The 23,202-nt window shown below is 45.0% G+C and overlaps 1 protein-coding gene and 1 long non-coding RNA gene across 9 annotated transcripts in view; one reads left to right on the top strand and one right to left on the bottom strand.

The window, feature by feature from the left end:
- PAG1 (phosphoprotein membrane anchor with glycosphingolipid microdomains 1) overlaps window positions 1-23,202 on the top strand; it is a 140,421-nt gene that overhangs the window by 98,464 nt on the left and 18,755 nt on the right. For 7 of the 8 annotated variants that reach the window (XM_005563616.4, XM_073999051.1, XM_045398436.3 and 4 more), the window contains 3 exons: window positions 16,266-16,470; window positions 18,103-18,154; window positions 22,296-22,392. In XM_005563616.4, the coding sequence (XP_005563673.2) occupies window positions 16,346-16,470; window positions 18,103-18,154; window positions 22,296-22,392 (274 nt within the window). In that variant the 5' untranslated portion in view covers window positions 16,266-16,345. Of the gene's footprint in view, window positions 1-16,265; window positions 16,471-18,102; window positions 18,155-19,818; window positions 20,663-22,295; window positions 22,393-23,202 lie in introns of those variants that run through there. The other variant, XM_045398441.3, reaches the window with a different exon arrangement.
- LOC135964759 (uncharacterized) lies at window positions 9,851-10,235 on the bottom strand. Its single transcript, XR_010577361.2, has 2 exons — window positions 10,015-10,235; window positions 9,851-9,938 (listed from the first exon to the last, which is right to left on the bottom strand). It is a non-coding gene; the product is annotated as an uncharacterized lncRNA (long non-coding RNA).

The raw sequence follows: 23,202 nt of genomic DNA, 5'->3' as shown, positions 1-23,202 counted from the left end.
TTTTAATGGATAGCCAGGGTTAAACACCACTGGTCTAATTTAATAGGTTGCTATAGTCTTTAGGATACTGTTGGTTTGATTTTCACCATCTTAGTCTTTGTATCTTATATCTTATCATCTGGGTAGTACTTAATTATTTTTTAGAGATCAGAACTTATGGTCCCTAAGGTTAGTTTGATGGGAAAGTCTTTTCCTTTCTTCCTTCCTTTTTTCTTTTATTCTTTGCTCTTTTGAAAATGTGTTTTCCTTCTAAAGTATAATCTGGAGATTGGGAACTCTTAAAATCTATAAAGGCATAGTCCATGGTAATTAAACTTCAAGTTTCACGTATCCATTATTCAGAAATTAATATCTGCTTCTAAAAATATTGAAGTTGTTACAATAAAGACACACAAGATTTTTTAAAACATATGAAATAAAAAACTTGTAATTGGCATTGGTGTAGGCAGAGTAAAGAAAGAGCTAGACGAAGGTAATTGCTATAATTAAAGATAATTACAGCTTTGAGCATCCAGCCAGCCATGTGAAGGGAAAAGAAGAAAGGAAATATGATTTTTGTATGTGTAGTTTATCTTTTATACAAAAAGGCAAACTAGTTCACCGGGACAGAACACCTTCTGCTAAGAACTAAAATCTCTAAGAGTTTATCACACAGACACATAAAGCTTTATGTACCACACAGTAGAACAATGTCATTAATCGTTTTATGAGAAATTCAGATAGATTTCTTATATTAATATTTTATAAAAGCTACTTTTATGGCATTACTTCATCAGTAGGTTCAGCTGCTACCTCATGGAGTCCCAAGCTCACGCAGTAGGGCCATGCCAGCTGCAGTCCTGGAGGCTGTTGGTATTCCAGTGAGCTGTGGCAGGGCATGTCCTTCAGTTCATCTGAAAACCACACCAAGTCATAGATGAGAGGAAGTGGGGCAGAACACCACTCTGTTAGGAAACGTGAGATTGGAATTTGATCTGTCAGGTTCACCCTACCCTTTTAAATTCTTGCAGTAGTAGTATTATGATACAGCCTTTGGGAGAGTATTAATAGTTTGAGAACTGTACTGCAGTCATACATCTTGGTGTCTTAGTTGGATCCTGGCTGCAGAATCAAAGACGTATGATAGATAAGTGGCTACTGCAGAATACCTTATATTGTTCTTAATTATGTTCTTCGTAAAGGGAAGCAAAGTGTTACCAGTGACTACTAGTGGGCCAGTTGCCCCCAAAGTTTGTTTATTCCTGAAACATTATAATACGGCAATTCATTAAGAAGTACAATGAAGTAGAATTTTGAAGAGTTTGGAGAAAGGCCTAAAATATGTGATATGAAAAAGACTGAATTATTCTTGTTTATGGGATAATAGCATATTGTTTTACAATTTGTGTCTAGAAATCACGTAACTGTTAAAATAATTGCTTACAAAAAGAACTAGAATGAAGCCACATAGCTTATATTATTTAATCCAAAAGACAAAAATGATACATACTGCTTTTCCCAATAGCAATTACTAGATGTCAGTGGCTACCTTGATTTTCCTAGATGAGCTTTCTTTTTGTCCTAAAAACACATCTTCTTGTCCCATTTTGTAAGTCTATTTTTCTTGAAGTTTTCCTGTAATAGAGGCATGAGAAATAAGCACACACTGATTCTCCCTGGACCAGATTCCACTGTTATATTTCTCATAGTAAGCATTGGCAGGACCACTGCCACGGCTATTTAGTGCAAACCTCATGCTTCTAGGAGGTGCCACTCAAAGAAGTATGGTCTATGCTCCTAGCATAGCCAGACCTCCTCAAAGCCTCAGTGACAGAGAAGCGTGAACCCGAGTTCCTGACTCCATGTGCAGTTCTTCAAGCTCCCATGTTTTATTTTTTAAGTTCTGTTTTCCTTTTCTTTTTTTTTTTTTTTTTTTTTTTTTTTTTTTTTGTTGTTGTTGTTGTTGTTGTTGTTGAGACAGAGTCTTGCTCTGTCACCCAGGCTGGAGTGCAGTGGCACGATCTCAGCCAGCTCACTGCAACCTCCACCTCCCAGCTTCAGGCAATTCTCCTGCCTCAGCCTCCCAAGTAGCTGGGATTACAGGTGCCTGCCACCACACCCGGCTAATTTTTTTTTTTCTTTCTATTTTTAGTAGAGATGGAGTTTCACCATGTTGGCCAGGCTGGTCTCGAATCCCTGACCTCAGGTGATCCACGCACGTCAGCCTCCCAAAGTGCTGGGATTATAGGTGTGAACCACCATGCCTGTCCTATTTTTTAAGTTCTTAATAGAACCTTGTACTCCATAAAGATCCGTGTTTCTTTTATGATAAATTAACTTCAAGTAACTTCCACATTTCTAGAAGATGTCGTTGGCACCTTTTTCCTGCACTTCCCACAACACATCTCTAATATATGCCTGTCCCCACCTGCAGACTTGCCGCTTTATCATAGGCTACTCTCTCTCTCTGCCTCTCTATTGAATGCCTTTAAAATACCCCTTCCAGAAAAGGAGTGAAAACATAGCATAGAGAAGTGAAAGGGGCAGGGCCATCAGAGCCACAGTGTGATATTCGCTCTCATTGTACAACCTGAAGACTTTCCTTGGCTCTACTTTCCAAAGAAAATGGAAAATATAAAACTCTTCACATTATACTCCAAGACTTTTCATAAACACAGCCTTAACCCATAACTTCCATTTTATTCATGATTTCCAAATAGAAAAAAAAAAGAAAATCTTGAGGAAGACAATGTGATTTTCATTAGCTATAAAGATGTTCAGAATTGCATTCTTTTTGGTGCATGAGGTCTTGTAATCACATTAGCTCCGTGGCTTTCTAAAGAGGAGCGGTTTTCTGAGTTCTCCCTGTGGACTTCTGGAGTTTCACTGCCTCTGCCCATGGGGACCCACTGGGAGATTAGATTTTTACTTTCACACGATGAACCAGGAACACAGTGAGGCTTGTCTGCAGAACCAGTGAGATGCAAAGGGACCAGGAAGAGGTGGCACTTCAGTGCCCACACAGGGAGAGAAGGGGTAGAGAATAGACTCAGGATTGGGCAGTGCAGGACTCACGAGCTCCAGACCTGTGTCCTTCAAAGGGTTTCCAGTGGATGACCTACTTTGAAATCACTTAGGACGCAAGATAAAAATATAGATTCTTAGCCAGGCGCGGTGGCTCACACCTGTAATCCCAGCACTTTGGAGGCTGAGGCAGGCAGATCACTTGAGGTCAGGAGTTCGAGACCAGCCTGGCCAACATGATGAAACCCCATCTGTACTAAAGATACAAAAATTAGCCAGGCATGGTTTCACATGCCTGTAGTCCCGGGAGGCTGAGATGGGAGAGTAGCTTGAAAATGGGTGGCGGAGGTTGCCGTGAGCTGAGATCGCGCCACTGTGCTCTAGCCTGGGCGACAGAGCAAGATCCCATCTCAAAAAATAATTACAATTTTAAATTTAAAAATTAAAATATAGATTCTTGGGCCCCTCTCTAACTCGATTATATCTGGGCCTCAGCCCTTTAACAAATTGCCTCCTGTGTTACAAGGCGGGACTGGGAGAACGTCAGGGAGTGAGGGAGTCTGGAGGGCATCTTTGCCTGGGAAGGACGGCAAGTGAAGCCTATGAGGCTGACAGATGGAGGGGCAGGTGTGCTGAAGGGACCTGCAGGCCACGTGCTCTGATACAGATGGAGGCTGGATATTCCATAGGGCCACAATCACACTCATCACTTAAGTTGACAGAACATGCACTTGCTCAGAAATGTTCTGTCCCATTGTTGTGTCTCTACTAGAGACCCTCCAGTTTTCTCCATATTGCCTTTTGTATCAGGTCCAAAGTCTTTTTGGCTCCCCCAAGGTATTAGCAGCCTTTGAAATGAACAAGAACCTCTTCCAAAGAGCATGACTGATTCTGATCACTGAGTTCCACATTCAGCCGTGTCTGACTGAAGAACAGGATCTGCACCAGTGTTACTGTTCTGTCGTACTGATTTCCCCCACCTCTGTTGACTTAGCTTTATCTTCCCTAAATTGGACAACGGAGGAGAGGGAGATCAATGTATTGGAGTATATAAATATATACATACATACATACATACATACATACATATGTCATTCTCACAGAGTTGCCCCTGGATTAAGGCCAGCCACAGGCAAAGAGGTGAAGCAGAAAACATTTACCTGGAAAGCCCCCTAAGTCTATTCTCCCATGTCCTGTCTCTCTCAAATGCACAACGCCCCTGCGTCCTGGCCTCAGCCCTCTCATCCTTTTCCTTCCCCTCTTTTCTTCACCAGGTGACATGGTTGCCAGTCATTTATGTCTTGGTGTGATTTCAAATGCATGTGTCACCTCTTGCATGAATATTTGCTGTTTTAAGCTTTCGCTTTAACTGTAAAGTGAAAGCAGTTTTCTTCCATTCAGAAAGTGGGGGAGGTAGGCTCTATACAGCAGCTTCCTGGTCCCTGGGATCTAGCCCATCCTCAGAGGCCGGCTGGCCCTCGCTGTGGTCAAGTGCACACGTGGGAGGGAGTCCTTTTCACCCTGTGAACATGCAAAGGGTGTCTTTGGAATCCACCAGACACATTGGGGACAGTTCTCAGCTTGAAACAACATCAGTCCAAGGGCATTGCAGCTGCATCAGTGCCATGGAGCCTCTGCCGCCAGGCTAAACAGAATCCAGCAGCAATTATTGTGATTAAATGTTGTTTCTAGTGCAACATGGTAGAAGTGAAAGAGCTTGTGGCTTTTTTATTCTGATTGCACAAGCTTGGAGTTCAACAATAAATGGCTTTTCATTTGTGGTCAAAATATAGCTCTGTATTAGGAACCTAATCCTAAACAGTGAACTCTTGCAAAGTTCATAGTGGTCCAATATCATTTCATATTCGTGGTGTGATTAGAAGATGTAATTGTGCCTGGCACATAGTAGGTATTTATCAATTATGTGCTTAATGAATGACAGAGTGTCAGCAAGTAGGAAATATCATCCAAGGTATTAGTCAAGAAACCAGTGAAACCAACCCGAGGTGCAGACTGTCTGTAGTAATAGAAACAGAGGTCTCCAGAATCTCTTATCACATTTGGAACCTCCTCAAGCTTATCAAGTCCTGAGATTAGAAATTAAATGGATCCATTTCCAACTTGCTTTCTCTGTAAGATTTTTCAAAATTTTGGGCATATGCCTTTAAACAGCCTCAGAAGCTTTCAGGAGAAGTGTTTTCTTTCTACGTTACCTGTCCGTGCACCATCTGCGTGTTTTGGTTCTGTCTTCGCATTTTGTTGAAAGGCTACTCTAAATTTGAATTGTAAATATGTAAATATGCCAAGTACATGTTAATGAAAAAACAAAGAGACTCATAAGTCAGCCCTGCAGCCGGTGTACCGTGGTGATGTTGCCAGAGCGCAAATGGTGTTTTGGAAGGGCTGTTGGGAGTGATTCCCGGCGCTGCACGCTGACTAAAAAGGCCGTCCACAGCTTCTCTTCCTGACATCCACCCCACTGGTGTGGCCTCATCAGCTTCGCCTCTGAATTACTAAGGCCCTGCTTTCTGGGAGCTGAAACTATTGATCACCTTGAGAATTTAAGGTTCTTGCTGGAGCAACATTCGCCTTTGTGTGGAAAGTCCTGAATTTTTATCTTAGACTTTAGGAATCACTGGCAACTTCTATAAAATGATAGAAGCTAAGAGTTCGAAAGAACCCTCAGAAATGACCGCATTTTTCAGAAGGGGACTCTGAGGCATGGGGAGGCTTGGACTCGCTTCAGGCCACACAGCAATTCAGCGGAAAAGAACAGAGCAAAACCTGGTCTTTACTTCTGCATAGCAGCCATGTACCCATTCACTGCCATTTTACCAGACTCGAGTGGGAAGGACATCAAGAAGGCTCCTAGGAAACAGAAGCTCTGACTTTATCGTCCCATAATCTTTGAGTAAGCTGAAAGCCAGGTTTCAGCTCCAGGGATCCGGCTGCATAACCTTCAGCATCTGTACTAGAGCTACTTCAAATGTAGTTCACAGACCGGCAGCCTGGACGTCACCTGGGAGCCAGTCAGAAATGCAGACTCTTGAGCTCCGCTCCAGATTTGCCAAATCAGAATCTATAACAAGATCCCAGATCACCATATATACATCTAGTAGCTCTTCTAGAACAGTGCTTCTCAAACTTTAGGGTGCATCACGATCACCTGCAGGGCTTGTTAACACAGAGGTTGCCGGGCCCCACTCCCAGAGTGTCTGAGTCATAAGTCTGGGAGAAGGTTCAGAATTCTGCATTTCAATAAGTTCCCAGGTGCTGCTAACTGGGACCACCCTTGGGGAAGTTCAATTCTACAAGAACCATGACCCTGTCCCTTCCTCTACAGGGGCTTAGGAGTCACACCCCGTGAGTCATCTGCCTTCCCTGCCCTCTCCTGGCAGAAAGCTGTGAGGATAAACTCTGGACATATATTTTCAAATACAAGCTCTGACTTTCTCTCATCAAGCTAGTCTCTCTTGAGACATTTCCCCAGCCCTAAGTAATTCACAATAACACCAGTAAGTAACTTGGAGGGATGTGTTTTGAGGATTTTTGTTCTATTTTTATGAATCAAGAAATATTTTGCCTGGCTTTATGATGTTTTAAAACATCATAAAGATAGCCATGATTTAAGCACTGGGTAATGATTTACCAGTGCTATATTTTTGCCAGTGCTGGGCAAGATATTAACACTGTTAAGCCAGCAGTCCTTACGATGGCAGTACATCTAATGGTGTGGGAGAGACCACAGGACACGTTCTATGACTTGGCACTAGCTCACAGTGAACCGGTGTTACAAACTCCTCTGTTGACATTGCTTTGACAAAGTGATCATCTGCTCTTAAATTCTACTTCTCCAATCTTGAGGGTTTACTTTTCCCAGATCAAGCATCTTTTGCTGTGCAGTCCCAGTGAGGTAGTAGCTGTCTGCAGAAACAGGGCATTTGTAGTTAGCCCAGGCTAAACAAATGCTAAAAGGAAGTGGATCTTTTCAATATCATGAGCCATGAGTAGGAAATTTGATTGAGAGGCATTTGTGTCAAGCAGTACATTTTTGAACCTTGTGGCAAAGAAACTGAAGTTTATTTTTTGTTAAGTCTTTTATTATGAAAAAAAAAAGGTGGCTGAATTACTGTCCCTCAGAAGCCAAATAGAAACAGTGCAAAGCAATGCTTAACAGAGTGTGACTGCAAATAGTGCTGGTCTCAGTCACCAGCCTGCCTGTAAATACCACATCCATCACAGCAAAGCTTGTGGGATGTTTGTAAAGCCCTCCAGATCCCTTGGAAGGAGGTTTATGATTAATGCATGGCTGGGAGTGAGCAGTGGGTGTACCAGACGGGAGTGAACATTCTTCTCCCTGGTACTAAGACAAGTCCTGATAGAGTGAAGTGAAGATTGCCGGGGAGATGGGTGTGGCTCCCACGTCCTCACCTGTCTGCTGCTGTCCCAGACAGGCCAGCGCCTGGAGGGTGTGAATACATGGGGCTAAGAGCGTGCTGGGCGGTGTGTTAGAAGAGGAAGTGCTGGGGACAGAGTCTGGGAACCTGTAGCTACATGACCCTAAATAAGGCACTTAACTTTGAGCCTCAGTTTCCTCATCCATAAAATGGATTCAGTAACATCTACCATAAAGGGTCATGAGGACGAAATAAAATAACCCGCAGCAAAGTGGCTGGCAGACACATGGTCTGTGCTCACTTCCATTTTTCAGTGCTTTTTATGTCAAGCCTATGAGTCAAAACTGGTATGTAGCGAGCCTCTTGGGGACCCTGGAGGGAACTTGGGTAAAACCACAGTGATGGATTAGGTGCAGGCAGGAACACCGTGGAGACCCTCCTACCCTGGCCAGGTGGTCGGGCAAGCAGGCTTTTGTGGTTTCTTGTGCCCCCATCAAGTTTCAGCATCACTTGAGAGGACGGAGCAAAAGGGTTTCTTCCGACCTTACCACCTTTGAAGACCTGATCAATATGCACTCCTCTTGCCTCCTTTTCTTCCTCTTAACTATTAATTCATCCAATAAATATTAAGTGCCTACTGTGTGCCACACACTAGGGCTACAGTTATGAACCAGATAAGTCCGTTCAAAGTTCCTCCCTCCTGGGGCTTAGCCCAGCAGAGGAGACACTTGAATTGCTTCATAATTTCAATTTTGAGCCAGGAAGGAAAAAACTTGTAAAAGACGGGCCTCAGCTACACCTGAGAGGTGGGAGGGTTTCAGCGTCAGGAAAGCTGCCCCAAAGAAGTGAGACTCATAGGATGCTTAGATTTGTCAGATGAAAAACATTGGAAAGAGAGCCAACACTGTTTAAGCTCCTTTTTCCTTTGAGAAAGGGAAGGTCCAGCCCCCTTGAGGCTTGTGTCAGGAATCTAGGAGCTGGAGAAGGTGTGAAATTGTCATTGCAGAGAGGGGTCAGTAGAACACTAAGCTTGGGGACATGGTGAGATCATTGGCGTTGAGAGGCCTGCTGCGGGGGATGAAGACACCGATATTATGGTGCTGTGACTTTTCTCAGGAGATGTTCAGCTGCTTCAGTGACAATACAGAGAACCCACATGGCTGTGTTCATTCCAGAGTGAAGGATTTGCCTTAAGGCCAGGTGCAGTGGCTCACGCCTGTAATCCCAGCATTTCGGGAGGCCTAGGCTGGCAGATCACTTGAGGTGGGAGTTCAAGACCAGCCTGGCCAACGTGGTGAAACTCCATCTCTACTAAAATTACCAAAAAATTACCCAGGTGTGGTGGCACGCACCTGTAGTCCCAGTTACTCGGGAGTCTGAGGCAGGGAATCGCTTAAACCCAGGAGTCCTTAAAATTGATTTCAGTAACATCTACCTTAAAGGGTCATGAGCCGAGATCATGCCACTGCACTCCAGCCTGGGCAACAGAGGAAGACTCTGTCTCAGGAAAAAGGATTTGCCTTAAGACACACTTAGCTTATTTTTTAATTGTTTGCTTAGTGTGCTCATCCCTATTACTCTCCTTCTCTTCCTTGTGGTATAAATTATGAATTAAACTTGCATTTTGAGAATCCACTTGAGAATCTATTCATCATTCTTCCTACAGAAACATGTATTCAGTAAAAATTCCTTACTGGCTCCTATTTCCCAGGTCATAGAGGTGCTGGGAATATGGTGGGAAATGAGGTGGAGACATCCCTGCCCTCAAGGAAATTAGACTGGATGAGCTAACATGCAAGGCAGGAAGAAATAGAACCTAAAGCCCAAAATACACACTGTCTGAAACGTTCCATGAAGCCTTCTTGTGCAAAATGAATCCCCATTACCCGTGCTCCTTATGCGGTCAGTGTAGAATGTATCGCATTAGCCCAAATAGAAGCACATCTCAGGGTTCTGTCGGAGTGCATGTGATATGGGCTTCTAGAAAGACCATGCCCTTGCACTCTGCCTCCCTCCCTCTCTCCTCTCTCTCTCTCTCTCTGTCTCTCTCTCTCTCTCACTCCCCCCATCTCCCTCTCTCTCTCCCTGTCTCTCTCTCTCTCTCTCCACCATTAAAAATGAACCTTGAGAATTGGCTTCCAAGTCAGAATTGGGGGGAAACCAACCTTAGAAGTCATTCCTTGCCCATCAAATTCACTTGGCCTCTTGGCTTGTCGGAAGGCAAAAGTGTTTATAAATAATAAACTATATTATTTCTGTGATGTAAGTTTAATGTATTCTTGAAGACAAGTGACAGCCCCACACACCCCTCCACCAAAAGGGTCAGCTTTCCTGTTCTCTATGTGGATCGATAGGTCTGGTGTGTATGAAAAGTGATTGGGTTATGCTGACAGACGGCCGTGAGGATTTGTAACTTGCTCTCAGGATGAGTGCCGGGCTCTTTCTCCCGTGAGCAGCGAGTTCTGATAGCAGGGTCAGTGTGGTCTGGTGATGTTGAGGCATTCCAGGTTTCTTTCAGCTACACTCATTCTTAAACTGCTGCAGAGATATCAAGATATCGCTGTGTGGGGACATTCAAAAAGGATTCAGGAATCTATAAACAAGAATAACTTACCTTCCACCACCCTCTGCGCTCTGGGTGTGTTCGGCCCGTGACTCAGTGAAGGGTCAGAATAGGGAGATCTTGATAACAGTCGTGTGTAGGCAAAAGCCTTTGTACCTCAGCAGGATGGAACAGTAAACATCTGGGTAGGTGATTCCCCGTGTGTCTCCAACAGATACTCATCCATGCAAAGTTCAGTGTGGCAGGCTTGTCTGTAGCACAGTCCCTGTAACCTGAATGGAAGACTACCTGAATTTACACACTTTAGCTTAAAACTCTTTCTGGGGCTTGAGGATTCTGTTCAGAGTTGATTTCGCCTCAGCCTGTGCGGCTGTCAGCGTGCTCACAGGACCAGGGGACCCACCAAAGAATCTGCTTCCTCTGCCATCATTAAATCTGGTTACTTTAGAGCCCATAACGTGTCATTTTACCACATGGTTCCCACGCCTGGTAATGACCAGGAAGGAAGAATTGCCACTGGGATTGGGCCCTTGCTCTTATTTCATCCAACAGTGAGGGGTCATGAGTGGAGGTGGCTTCTATCATGTTTAATTATATGTCAACTGCAACAGCTGTAAAAAGGTAATGACTGTCATTACTGACCTAGATCTGCTTCAAAGAAACTCTAAAGTGTCTGTTTCCATATCTAATCTCACTGGCCATCCCAACTCGACCTAATTATTATTTATAGAATTTGCTATGATCAGAGAACCTACCTGTTAAGGATGTTTGGCCAAAGAAATAAGTAGCTGCCATTTGGTCTGCACCTTTCATTAATTTATGTGTGTGTTTTTCCCTGTTGGAATTGATCTTGGTGGCTGATAGTGCAGGCTGATGAAGACAATTCAAATGCCAAGCATAAGGCACCAACAGTAATTGAGCAGCTTTCCTTCAAGAAAGTTCTGCATAGGGCCGAGAACAGAATTATGCTGCCACCTTGTGGTTAAAAGTGACACCTGCTGGCCGGGCATGGTGGCTCACGCCTGTAATCCCAGCACTTCGGGAGGCCGAGGCAGGTAGATCACGAGGTCAAGAGGTGGAGACCATCCTGGCCAACATGGTGAAACCCCGTCTCTACTGAAAATACAAAAATTAGCTGGGTGTGGTGGCGCGCCTGTGTGGTCCCAGCTACTCAGGAGGCTGAGGCAGGAGAATCACTTGAACCCAGGAGGTGGAGTTGCAGTGAGCTGAGATAGCGCCACTGCACTCCAGCGTGGTGACAGAGCGAGACTTTGTCTCAAAAAAAAAAAAAAAAAAAGACGTGCTGTTAAATTAAAAGGCCAGTGGTTTTTCTAGTGATTAAATCACTTATTCATTAAAACAAATGAGTGGATATGAAAGGGTAAAAGAGTATGGAGATTTTAGTCCAAAATAATTAATCAGACAAATCTGTGAAAGAAGCCCCAATGAAAGTCCTTTAACCATAAGCACTGACCTTTCTCAAGGCTAATGACAAGTTCTCACGGTAGTTCGAAATGATACAAAATTGGAGTGGAGACTGAGGTCATACCACTGCCTCTTTTACAGCAATACTATATACTTGTATTATATTACAGTCTCCAGCCATGACTTTACATCAGTACAGCCAATAATGAAGCCTATTCTATAGCAAACAGAATTAATGGACAACTATTAATCTAAATCTGTGATCACATTAATATTACCATCTTCTGTGGCTCATCTTAATACAACATTCAGGTGCCAAAATTAAGTGTTAGTAGAGGTACAATTAAAATAAATGGTCCTTCTTTGCCCTGTGTGGAATAACTCAGAATATTTATGCATGTGATCTGATAAGAGAATTTTTTAAACTTTGAAGAAATAGGCCCAGTGTGGTGGCTCATGCCTGTAACTCCAGCACTTTGGGAGGCCAAGGTGGGAGGAGTTCAAGAACAGCCAGGCAACATAACAAGAACTCATCTCTACTAAAAATAAAAAAAGTTAGCCTGGTATGGTGGCACATGCCTGTGTTCCCAGCTACTCAAGAGGCAGCGGTGGGAGGATTGCTTGACCCAGGAGGTCGAGGCTGCAGTAATCACAGCACTGCACTCCAGCCTAGGTGACAGAGCAAGACCTTGTCTTATATAATATTCTGTAGTTGAATGCAAGTTTATTGAGTCAAGTAAGAACAGGATTCAGAGAAACAGATTTAAATATCTTCATGAAAAAAATCATAAGGGATGCTCTTCCAAATTGTTCAGATATTTCCACTGGAAGAGATCATTCCTGATAGTCAAGACATAACTTACTTGATACTGAATCAGCCCAAAATAAGATGGTCCTTGTGGACCATAACCATGTCACAGGACAGCACTGCCTTGGGTGGCTTTTTCACAGAGAGCCTGGTTGGCACAGTGTAGAGTTTGGAAATGCCTTGATTGCCACAGGGATCTTCCTGTTCAGGGTAACTTTTACTGTCCATACACTATGGCTCCTATCCGCTTACTCTCTCCCCCATCACTCATCCTTTAAAAAGCCTCCCTGGCCACCTGAAAGAACACTGATTTCCCTCCACCTTCCCCTCATTCAAAAGAACAGAATAAGGACCCCCAAGCACTGCATTTAAGGGCGGTAAAACCAATACATGAGGGTCCAGCCTAGGGGCAGAGCACTGGGCTTTCTGCATGAGGCCTCTACCCTCAGCTGCTCGAAGAAAGTGAAACACAAAGTGATCCATGTGCATCTGCACGCAGGGGGAGGGGCGGGTTATCTCCATGCACAGGGGAGGAGCCGGTCCACCGACACACATTTACCAGGATGTCCATCTAGACATGTGAGCAGGAGGGTGAGCAGGCGACAGTCTTGGCTTAGTGTAGATGAGCTGCCAAAATTTAAGGAGATAGCCAGATAAGGCATGGGCAGCAGAATTTTGGAAACAAACATCCAGAAAAAAGAGAGAGAGACCAGGAGAGAAGGGTAGCAGTGCACAGATCTTCTCCAAAATGGGAACCATCCACCCAGGAGGTCTGCTGTAAGGATCAAAGATTATGTTAGTCTAGATCCCCTCAGCCACCACCCCCACCCTGCCGCCACACACACACACACACACACACACACACACATACTCTGCCAGGCCTCTAAAGAAGAGTAGGTGGCAGTTGCTGGTGCAGCCACTCTTGACCCGCCAGGGCTGCCCACGACCACGGGGACTGGTGTCCCACAGTCCTCCTGCAGAACAGCACTTAGAGGGTCCAAGAGGAGAAAACCACCCCAGCAACTGGGGCGTTTGTCCCTGAGGACTACAGTGCATCTGACTCAGAAACGCACACCCCATGGTGATCACTCTGTTCACTGTGAGGATTTTGTCCACAGTAAGAACTTGGGGAAAAGTCTTTCAGTGGCTTTACAGACAATTCTAATTGAAGGGGAGTAAGCCAGGAGTTTCGACACATTTTCTCTTGGTTCCATCCTTTATTCTGCACCTTGTAATCATCCCCTGTCATCTTCTTTCTCCCTGTACTGTTCTAATAGGCTGGGCACCCCACATCTCTCATCATATTATACCGACCTCCTTCTGTTAAGAGAGAGGAGAGAGAAAAGAGAAACATGTACAGAAAAGAGACAGGTATTGGCGATTCCACACTAGGTTCCATGGATGGATCTCTGGCTTTTGAATAACTCACACAGCAAACTCTTTTCTAAGAACATGCCATTTTATAAATAGGCATTAATTAATCTGTTGTATGAATGAATGAAGAACAAACAGATGCCTGCACAGGAGATAGATACCTTTTGTCTGTGATTCCTAAAATGTTTTATGCTTTGGATCTGTATATAAAAATGTATTTTATATATTTTCGTTGGTCACTATGATTTAGGTGCTTGCTTGAATGCATTTTAAAACCTATTGTGGTGCCAATTTGTAGTCTCAGTTTAAAATGAATTATTCTTTGCATCAACAAATCACAGAAGTGGTGGTTATTTTCATTTGGCTATAGCTGTCTGGGGGCAAACATGCAAAAGTAATTTGACTCGTTATTACTGTATGCCTGTCGTGTTAGGCATAATATACATACAATCAAACATAGGAAGAAAGAAGTTCTGTGTTACGCAGGAAGTCCTGCATTTATGTAATTATAGAGCCTTAGAAGATGTTCATGTTGATTCAAAGATTGAGGCAAACAACTTCATCTCTCAGAGCACTCTCTGTATACATTGTAGGTAAAAGTCTCTTTTTCTTCAGCTTTTTAATATTCCTTAACTTTGAATATTCACATAAATGTGACAGTGTTTCACCTGGAGATAATTTGGTCCAGTTGAACCACCTTTGCCAAAATGGCTTTTTTTTTTTTTTTTTTTTTTGAGACGGAGTCTCACTCTGTCGCCCAGGCTGGAGTGCAGTGGCCGGATCTCAGCTCACTGCAAGCTCTGCCTCCCGGGTTTACGCCATTCTCCTGCCTCAGCCTCCCGAGTAGCTGGGAGTACAGGCGCCCGCCACCTCGCCCGGCTAGTTTTTTGTATTTTTTAGTAGAGATGGGGTTTCACTGGGTTAGCCAGGATGGTCTCGATCTGCTGACCTCGTGATCCGCCCATCTCGGCCTCCCAAAGTGCTGGGATTACAGGCTTGAGCCACCGCGCCCGGCCCAAAATGGCTTTTATTCTCCCCATCTTAGGAGGCACGCTGGTTTGCTGCGAAGCCACCCCTGCCGTCTTGATACCTGTGCTCAGGGATGGCTGAAAACAGTCACAGCTTTATCACTGAAGCAAATGAAAATGTAAATACTGACAGTCTTTTTCAAGGAAGATATTGCACTTTTGGTTATCAAAAACCAAAAGTATTTGCTTTATTCATGACACGAGACCAACTTAGAGGCTATTTCTTTTCATTTAGAATGTTCTAGAATTGAGCAAATATTCTTTAAACAAGGCCTCTGTGATGACAGATCATTTGATGTACAACTCCATTTTAAAAATATCTATAGCTCTTAAAATATTTCGCACAAGGAATCTGATCACTTCTGTTTGGAAGTATTGGGACAGGGCGCAGTGACCCCTGTGAGTCCCAGCATCCCCACAGTGACAAGGAGCTTCCTTGATGGACGCAGAGCACAGGCTTTGGAGTCTGAGACAGATGGACTCATCCCTCCCTGCCGCTTAGCTCTTGTGACACTCGGGGGAAGTCACCGCTCTGCTGGGATTTAGCTTCCATCTCTGTAAAAGGGGGATTAACCGTGCCTCCTACACAGGGTGGTGACAGCAATTAAATGAGGAAAGCATTTAGCAGAATCCCTGGTACATACCAGGTACGGAAATGTACTAGGTACAGCTCTTATGCTTCTCTTGCATAAATAGGTCTTATTTATTGTCGGGGATGTATTCTTAGCACATACTTCATCCATTCACTTGAAAATGCATTTATTGGGTGTTGACGGCAGGGTAGTGAAAACATAGAATACATAACATACTCAGAGTAAATAAATGCAGGCGAATATAAAGACATTCTATTTCATTAGTTACACTGACCTTAAACCTTCTCAGAGAACAGTGGGTGAGGGAGATGAGAGAAGACAGTGAGGGGCGGGGGCAAATGATGAGTTGCATTTTTGCAAAAGCTATATAAGAATTGTTATATACTATTCTGATTTTTTTAAAAATGAACCCAAATGAGCGTGTATTTATTTGCTATGGAGTATTTGAAATCTTTATTTGAAGACATTAAGAATCCATCCAGGCCAGGCGCAGTGGCACACTGTAATCGCAGCACTTTGGGAGGCTGAGGCAGGAGGATTGCTTGAGCCCAGGAGTCCGAGACCAGTTTAGGCAACATGGTGAGACTTTGTCTCTATAAAAAATAAAAATATTAGCCAGGAATGGTGGTGCATGCCTGTAGACCCTGCAGTAGGGGACAGCGGGGTGGTTCAGGAGATGATTGCTTGAGCCCAGGGAGGTCAAGGCTGCGGTGATCCATGATTGTGCCACTGCACTCTGGGCAACAGAGCAAGACCCTATTTGAAGGGGGTGGGGGGAAACAAGAAGAATAGAAGAATCCACCCCAAACATACCAAGACAAGACATCCGTTGCTTCAAACACTGGGCCAGGCAGCTGTATATTCCCACTTTCATTTTCAGGTAAGAAAAATAAAGGCCTAGACCATGGAGGGGACTTGCCCAGAGTCCAATTTCAAGTCCAGTCCGGGGCTCTCCTCAGCATCCAGCACACGCTTCCGACTTAGCGCAAAGGTCTCGCTCCTGACAGGGACCAAGTTACAGATTCTCCCAGTTTACCCAAGAATTACTCTCCAAATGCCCTGGTCTCTTTGCAGCATGCAGCTCTCTGCCCCCATGTCGCCACCTCTGAAGGACTGACTGATTCCCTCGGCTGGTACCAGTGCCTGCTCCTGCCATGGGGCCCATGGGGAGCCTGCTGGGCAGTGGACAGATGCAGATCACCCTGTGGGGAAGTCTGGCCACTGTCGCCATTTTCTTCGTCATCACCTTCCTCATTTTCCTGTGCTCCAGTTGTGACAGGTGAGAACCAGAGTGTATATACCGGTACCTTAAACTAATACATCCCCTGTACCCAGAAGAGTTTCTGTGAAAAACCTGTTAGGAGTGGAATCCCGCCACAGAGCTGTCCCAGAAACTTGTGCATTAGCTTTAACTCGCTTCTGTCCACTGCAGAGCATCTCGGGACATTCTTTATTCACTGAAGGAAAACCCATATTTGGTTTTGCTGGGGAGCAACTAGAAGAGCCCTTATGTTTTAAACTTCCCAGAACGGAAGTCCTGCTGTTCTTTGTATTTTAAACTTCCCAGAATGAAAGTCTTGCAGTGCTTTCGAGCACACCCTTGATCAAAATGGATTTTGTCTTTTTTCATCTGTGGGCGTTTTGAAATTTTGTGTGATGCGCATCTTTTTGCCACCACCCCGCGGAAGTCACAGAATATTTGCTGCTACGTGGTTTCAGAGGGATTGTTTACGATTAAAAATGTGTAGTGTAGACCTTCAGTTTCTCAAGAAACAGATTATTTTCCCAGGAGAGGAACATGCTGTATGTGAAATAATCATCAGTGTCCTTCTTTTAGAGTTACACTTTTCTCTCTCTCCTGTCTCATGTAAAATGTCAGTGCACTCCCCCCCCACCAAGAGAAATCTTTGCTCAGAGAGAAGTTCTTTCTCACCAGAAGTAATTTTCAGGACATTCTGGAACTGTTACAAAGCACATAACCTTCTGATGGGCTGGATGCCACCAGAGGCCCATGTAGACCAGCTGACCGTCAGCCAGCCCTGTCCAAACTCTCCCTCCATCACGGAAGCAACTCCAGGAGCGTCACTTAAAATTCTGAAATGGCTTCCTACCCTATAATCTGTCAGGAGGAGAAAAGCCAAGACTCTCTGAACCCAGCTAGCCTCCTAATCCCTGCCCAGCCTGGACCCAGACCTCTGTGGCTGGGACAGAGTCTGAATGATTGGGAAGACAAAGAAAGGCCACGGGGCCCGGACTTCCCTGGGCCTGGATGGGCCTGCTTCTGTAGTTACTCATGCTCCCACTAGGTGTCACCCTTGTCTTATAGAGAACGTGGATGGCCGGCCGCGTATTCTCTACAACCGATGGCTTTCTTTAGACTGTCCCGAGTAAAAACAAATTCTATTTTTACTTGACAGACTTTCCCATAGACTGGAAGTACATATGACTCATCCTGAGAGCATGTACCCTTCCTGGCACGCCAAAATTTGTATTTTCTTTATTTTCTCCATCCCACTGCAGTGTGTGACTTTGCAGAGACTCTAAGTGAGATAATTGTCTGCATTTTCTCAAAAAAAATAAAGGTATAACTTACTCTGCTACTTTAGGTATAAACAATTTCTACGCAGGCCTGGGCCTCGGTCCTCTCCTCGTGAACTTGTCTGCTTTTTTCCCAGAAGAAGGGGTGCCAAGGGAGGGGACAGTTCCTAGTTGAGGCTTGACCTCCACTTACCCAGCACCTGCTAACGGGCCATGAAGTCAGTGTCTGGTTTTGTCTTTGTTGACAAAATAAACATGGTTCTTAAAACAAGAGAGATTTAAAAGCTGATAAGAATTGGGATAGGAAAGGATAGTGTGCGCTTGATTTTAGGGGGATACATTTGACATTACAACATTTCACTTTTCATTTCAGGGAAAAGAAGCCGCGACAGCACAGTGGGGACCATGAGAACCTGATGAACGTGGTGAGCCCGCGTGCGTCGTCCGCCTGTCTGCCTGTCCGCCTGTCTGCGCATGCTCCAGAACATCAGCTACTTATCTCAGTGTGCTCCCACGTGCCCCCAGCCTGAGTAGAACCCACGGGGAGAGCTAAGCCTAAGTTAAACAGGGGCCCCCTCCACCACACACCCTCTTTCTGTAGGTTTGTGGCCGCCATGGCTGGAGGCCTGTGAGTTCCCCCGCGTTCACTGGGAGAGCTTCTGAAATTGATACAGTAGTGCTGCTGCCAGAACGATCCTTAGATGGCTCCCACCTACTGCAGGGATGGGAGATTTTTGCCTCTGTTAATTTGCTAGAGCTGTCATAGCAAAGGACCACAAACTGGGTGGCTTAAATAACAAGTTTGTTTCTCAGTTCTGGAGGCCAGAAGTCCAAAAATTAAGGTGTTGGCAGGATTGGTTGCTTCTGAGGGAAAGTCTGTTCTAGGCCTCTCCTGGCTGCTGGTGGTTTGCAGCCAAACCCTGGGTGTGACTTGGTTTGTAGAGGCATCCCCCCAATCTCTGCCTTCATCTTCCTATGGCGACCTCCCTCTGTGTTTCACATCACCTCCCATCTGTGCATGGCTGGCTGTGTCCAAGTTTCCCCATTTTACAAAGACACCAGGCATATTGAACTAGGGCCCACCCGACTCTAGCACGACCTCATGTTAACTGGCTTCATCTGCAATGACCCTGTTTCCAAATGTTTGTTCCAAATGCACCTGTTTCCAAATTCTCAGGTGCTGAGGGTTAGGACTTGGACATGAATTTTGGAGAGACACAGTTCAACCCATAACAACAGGTCATGAAGCTGGAGGGAGCCTGGGACCCACAGCACCCTAGGTATAGCCTGGCCTTGCTGGTGTTTTCCCAGCCCTCAGTATCTTACAGGTCCTGATGATCCTGAGGCCCCCAGGGATCCACCCTGGCGAGGAACAGCCTGAGAGTGTCCAGGTCCTTCCTTGTCCTCTCTGACCCAGGCCCGTGCTTTTGAACAGCCACTGTGGAGGGGCCCATCCTCACATTAGCAAGGCAGAGTTCAGAGTCTGCCCTGAGTCCCGTGGCAGTGCCACAACAAAAGGTGCTTCTTGTTCAGGACATCATTTCTCAAGGTCAAGCAAAAACTCGTTGCGGGGAGAGGGGTGCAAACAAGGAAGCATGGATGAGCCAAGGTCTGGTGTAAAACCCGCAGCCAGCAGACGTTTGCAGAGATGACCAGAGGCCATCTCCAGTCTAGGCTTCCTGACCTGCCAATTCTTGGGACTCCTCTGGCCCAAGCAGGCAGGAAGTTGTCAGGACTCCCGGTTCCTCCTGGGACCCCCAGGATTTTCCTTCCCTCCCTTCTGCATCCACACACCCACCTCACCCTTTGCCGCTTTCCTGGGCCCTCATCACCACTCCTCCCTTTACTCTTTTTCTCGCCCTGTTCCCATCTCTGGTTGTCCACATTGTCCCCACTTCTCATCTGTTCCCAGCGCCTCTGCTCTGCCTGGTGATCGCTGCTGCGGTGGCCTCAGCAGGGAGGGTGGGAGGGATGGAGGGAACGCCCCACTGTCACTTCTTCCCATGCAGACTCCAGGACCCTGCCTTTCCTCACTCCACCATTGTCCTGGTGCCAGTTGGGAGGTGAGGAGGGGCTGGGGAAGGGCTCGCACCGCTATTCCTCACTTCCTTCTAGAGCAGGGCTTCTTCTGCAGTGTGGCCTGGACCGCTGCCAGCAGCAGCAGCACCTGGGAGCTCCTTAGAAATGCGAATTCTCCTGGGGGTGGGGCCCAGTGAAAGGCTAACAAGCACCCAGGCAATCCTGTTGGATGCTCAAGTGTGAGAGCCCCTGGCCTAGAGCTTGGGTTCCTGCTGTCCTACTCAAGGTCGGCAGCAGCCCGGGTGAGATACGAAGAGAGTGGCAGGTGAATAAAACGAATAAGCTGACTTCCATCCCCATGCCTTCTTCCTCATCCACCGTATAATTCATTATTGCCCCAACCCATAGCCTCATTTCTATGGATGTGAATGTCTGTGAGAAAGCGCGAGCACACACAGGAACACATGCTTACCCGGGCACTGGCACCCATGTACACACGCTCGCCCACCCAGCTCTCTTTAAGAGCTTTGCAGCTCCTAGATCTTACACAACTTGCAGATGCTTCATCTCATAAAAGCAAAGATTAGGAATAGTAGTTAGAGTCTAGATTATGGTAACTTCAGCTGTGATCAATTATGCTGTTATGGGCCCACCTGGGAACCTTCCTCCCCCACACCAATGCCTGCCCATTTATAACAACATTTCTGGGATATTAGCACCTGCATTGCAAACTCCTGGCAACGTAACACAGTGACCCATCTCACTGGGGGTCACTGCAGACGTGAATGAACTGCATTGGATTGAAACAGCTGACTCCCAATACACTTTTGGATCATGGCACGGCATGAACTATCTGCTGTCTATTATTAGCTTCCAATCAAGAGTCAGAGAATTTGTGAGGCCAACTAGCAAAGGTTCGTGTGCTGTTTACATCACAACTTTCCTTGTAGAATCTTGGAGCACGAGGTAGCCTCTTGGAACATGCAGGCTATGAAAAGGACAGGGAGCAAATCACATTTGCAGTGATTCAGGCTGCAACCTGAGACAAGTTGGGTATTTAAAGAAATACATGAACACCAACTTGCTTTCTGACTACTCTTAGCTATAGCCGAGCCTGGCATATTGTTCTGGGTAACATCTACACATTCTATCCCTGCAGAAAACCAACTGTTGATGCCATTCTTCCCTCCAAATGTCCTAAGTTTATTTGTGAGAATAAGAAAGATTTGCAGAGCTGGGCACAGTGGCTCACGCCTGTAATCCCAGCACTTTGGGAGGCTGGGGTGGGCACATCACTTGAGTCCAGGAGTTCGAGACCAGCCTGAGCAACATAGCAAGATCCCATCTCTTAAAATTTGTTTCAAATTAACCAGATGTAGTGGCGCATACCTGTAGTCCCACCTGTTCCAGAGGCTGAGGCAGGAGGATCTCTTGGGCCCAGGAGTTTGAGGCTTCAGTGAACTATAATCATGCTACTGCACTCCAGCCTGGGCAACAAGCTGAGACCTCATCAGAAAAAAAAAAAAAAAAAAGTTTGCAGAGCTAATTTTCAGCGTATTATTGTTTCTGTGAACCTAGCAGCCAGAGGCTTGGCTGGTTCTAAAATGGTTTCAGAAATCAATAGCATTATCTATCTCTAACCAGATTTATGTCTGTTCCCTTCACATGACAAAGGGTGATGCCTTTCCCCGTTTCTCATGGCATGGCACACCTTTACCAATAATAATGATTTACAGCACCTGTGTTGGAAGCATGTCTTTTTTGACCAGTCCCCTTCCTGCCTTGAGCTAAGGGAACTGATATCTCACAACCTGCCTGTAGCCCTGTATAGGTCACCCGGCAGGAAGCTCTGCACATGGCTTTGGAAGATTCCCAGTGCCCCTGAGATGCTGGGACAACACTGTCTAATAGAACTTTCCGCAGTGCTGGAAGTGTTCCGTATCTCCTATTTGATATGGTATCTACTGGCCACATGTGGCTATTGAGCGCTTGAAATGTGACTAGTCAACAAGGAACTCAGTTTACTTTATTTTATTTTACTTAATTTAAATCTAAAAACAGTAGCTCCCCTCAATCTGTAGTTTTGATTTCTGCAGTTTCGGTTACCCACAGTCAACTACAATCCAAAAATAGGTGAGAACTATACAAGATATTCTGAGACAGAGAAAGAGCACATTCACATAACTTTCATTGTAATACATTCTAGTTATTCTGTTTTATCGGTGGTTATTGTTTAATCTCATAGTTATTGTTTTATTATCAGTGGTTATTGTTAAATTACTGTACTTATAAATTAAACATCATCATAGGTATAACGTATATGGATAGGAAAAGACGTAGTCTGTGTAGGGTTCAGTACTACCCATGGTTTTAGGGTTTTGAAATGTATTCTCTGTGGATAAGGGGGGACTAATGTAGGAGATTCTGTTTTCTGTTTCTGCTGTTTTAATTTTTTGAAAAAGCCATGGATCTTCTCCTCTGCTCTACCGTCCAGATTTTTAGCAATGTGATGCATTTGTGTTTTTGTTTTTGTTTTTGTTTTTTCAGCCTTCAGACAAGGAGATGTTCAGCCGTTCAGTTACTAGCTTGGCAACAGATGCTCCTGCCAGCAGTGAGCAGAATGGGGCACTCACCAATGGGGACAGTAAGTTCTTCAAAAATACCAGCTTTCCACAGAGGCCTCACCACCTTTAGAAGTCCTAGGTCTCAAAATATGTAGCTCAAAAAGTAGGAAATGTGTTATTGCTCACTTTTAGTATTACTAGCAGTTTTAGCAAAACACCTCATTTGGATGAATACTACTACTTATTAATCCACTTCTGTGTGCCAGGCATTGTTCTAAGACTGGTGCACGTACTAAGTCATTTATTCTTTTAGAATATTTTAGTAAATTTACATGTACTAATTCATTTACCCCACGAGATTACTGTTAATAATATCACGACTCTGTAAGATCGTTATTATTACTATTCACGATTTAAAGGTGACAAATCTGGGCACATTGCTGCTGTAACAATATAACCACAAACCTCATAAATAACAATTTAAACCTTAAAATAACGAATAACAAACCTTAAAATAATGAAATTTATTGACTTGCAATTCTGAGGTCAGAAGTCTGAAATGGGTCTCACTGGACTAAAATCAGGGCATCCATAGGCCTGTGGTCTTTCCTGAAGCCTCAAGGAGAATCCACTGGCCTCTCCCTCATTCTTCACATTGCTCTCTGACCCCTCTACCTCCCTATTCACTTACAGGGATACTTGTGATTACATTGGGCCCACCTGGATAATCCAGGCTTCCCTCTCATCCCAGTCATCTAATTAACAGCCTTAATTCCACCTGTAACCCTAATCCCTCCATACCCTCCACAAAACATAACACATTCACAGGTTTCAGGAATTAGGAGGCAGACATTTTTCAGGGTCGTTCTGCCTCCCACAGAGATGTTGCT

Source organism: Macaca fascicularis, chromosome 8 (assembly GCF_037993035.2).
Source record: "Macaca fascicularis isolate 582-1 chromosome 8, T2T-MFA8v1.1".
Classification (NCBI taxonomy): Eukaryota; Metazoa; Chordata; class Mammalia; order Primates; family Cercopithecidae; genus Macaca; species Macaca fascicularis.
Note: the sequence above shows the minus strand (reverse complement) of the source record. Positions and strands in the feature narration are given on the sequence as shown.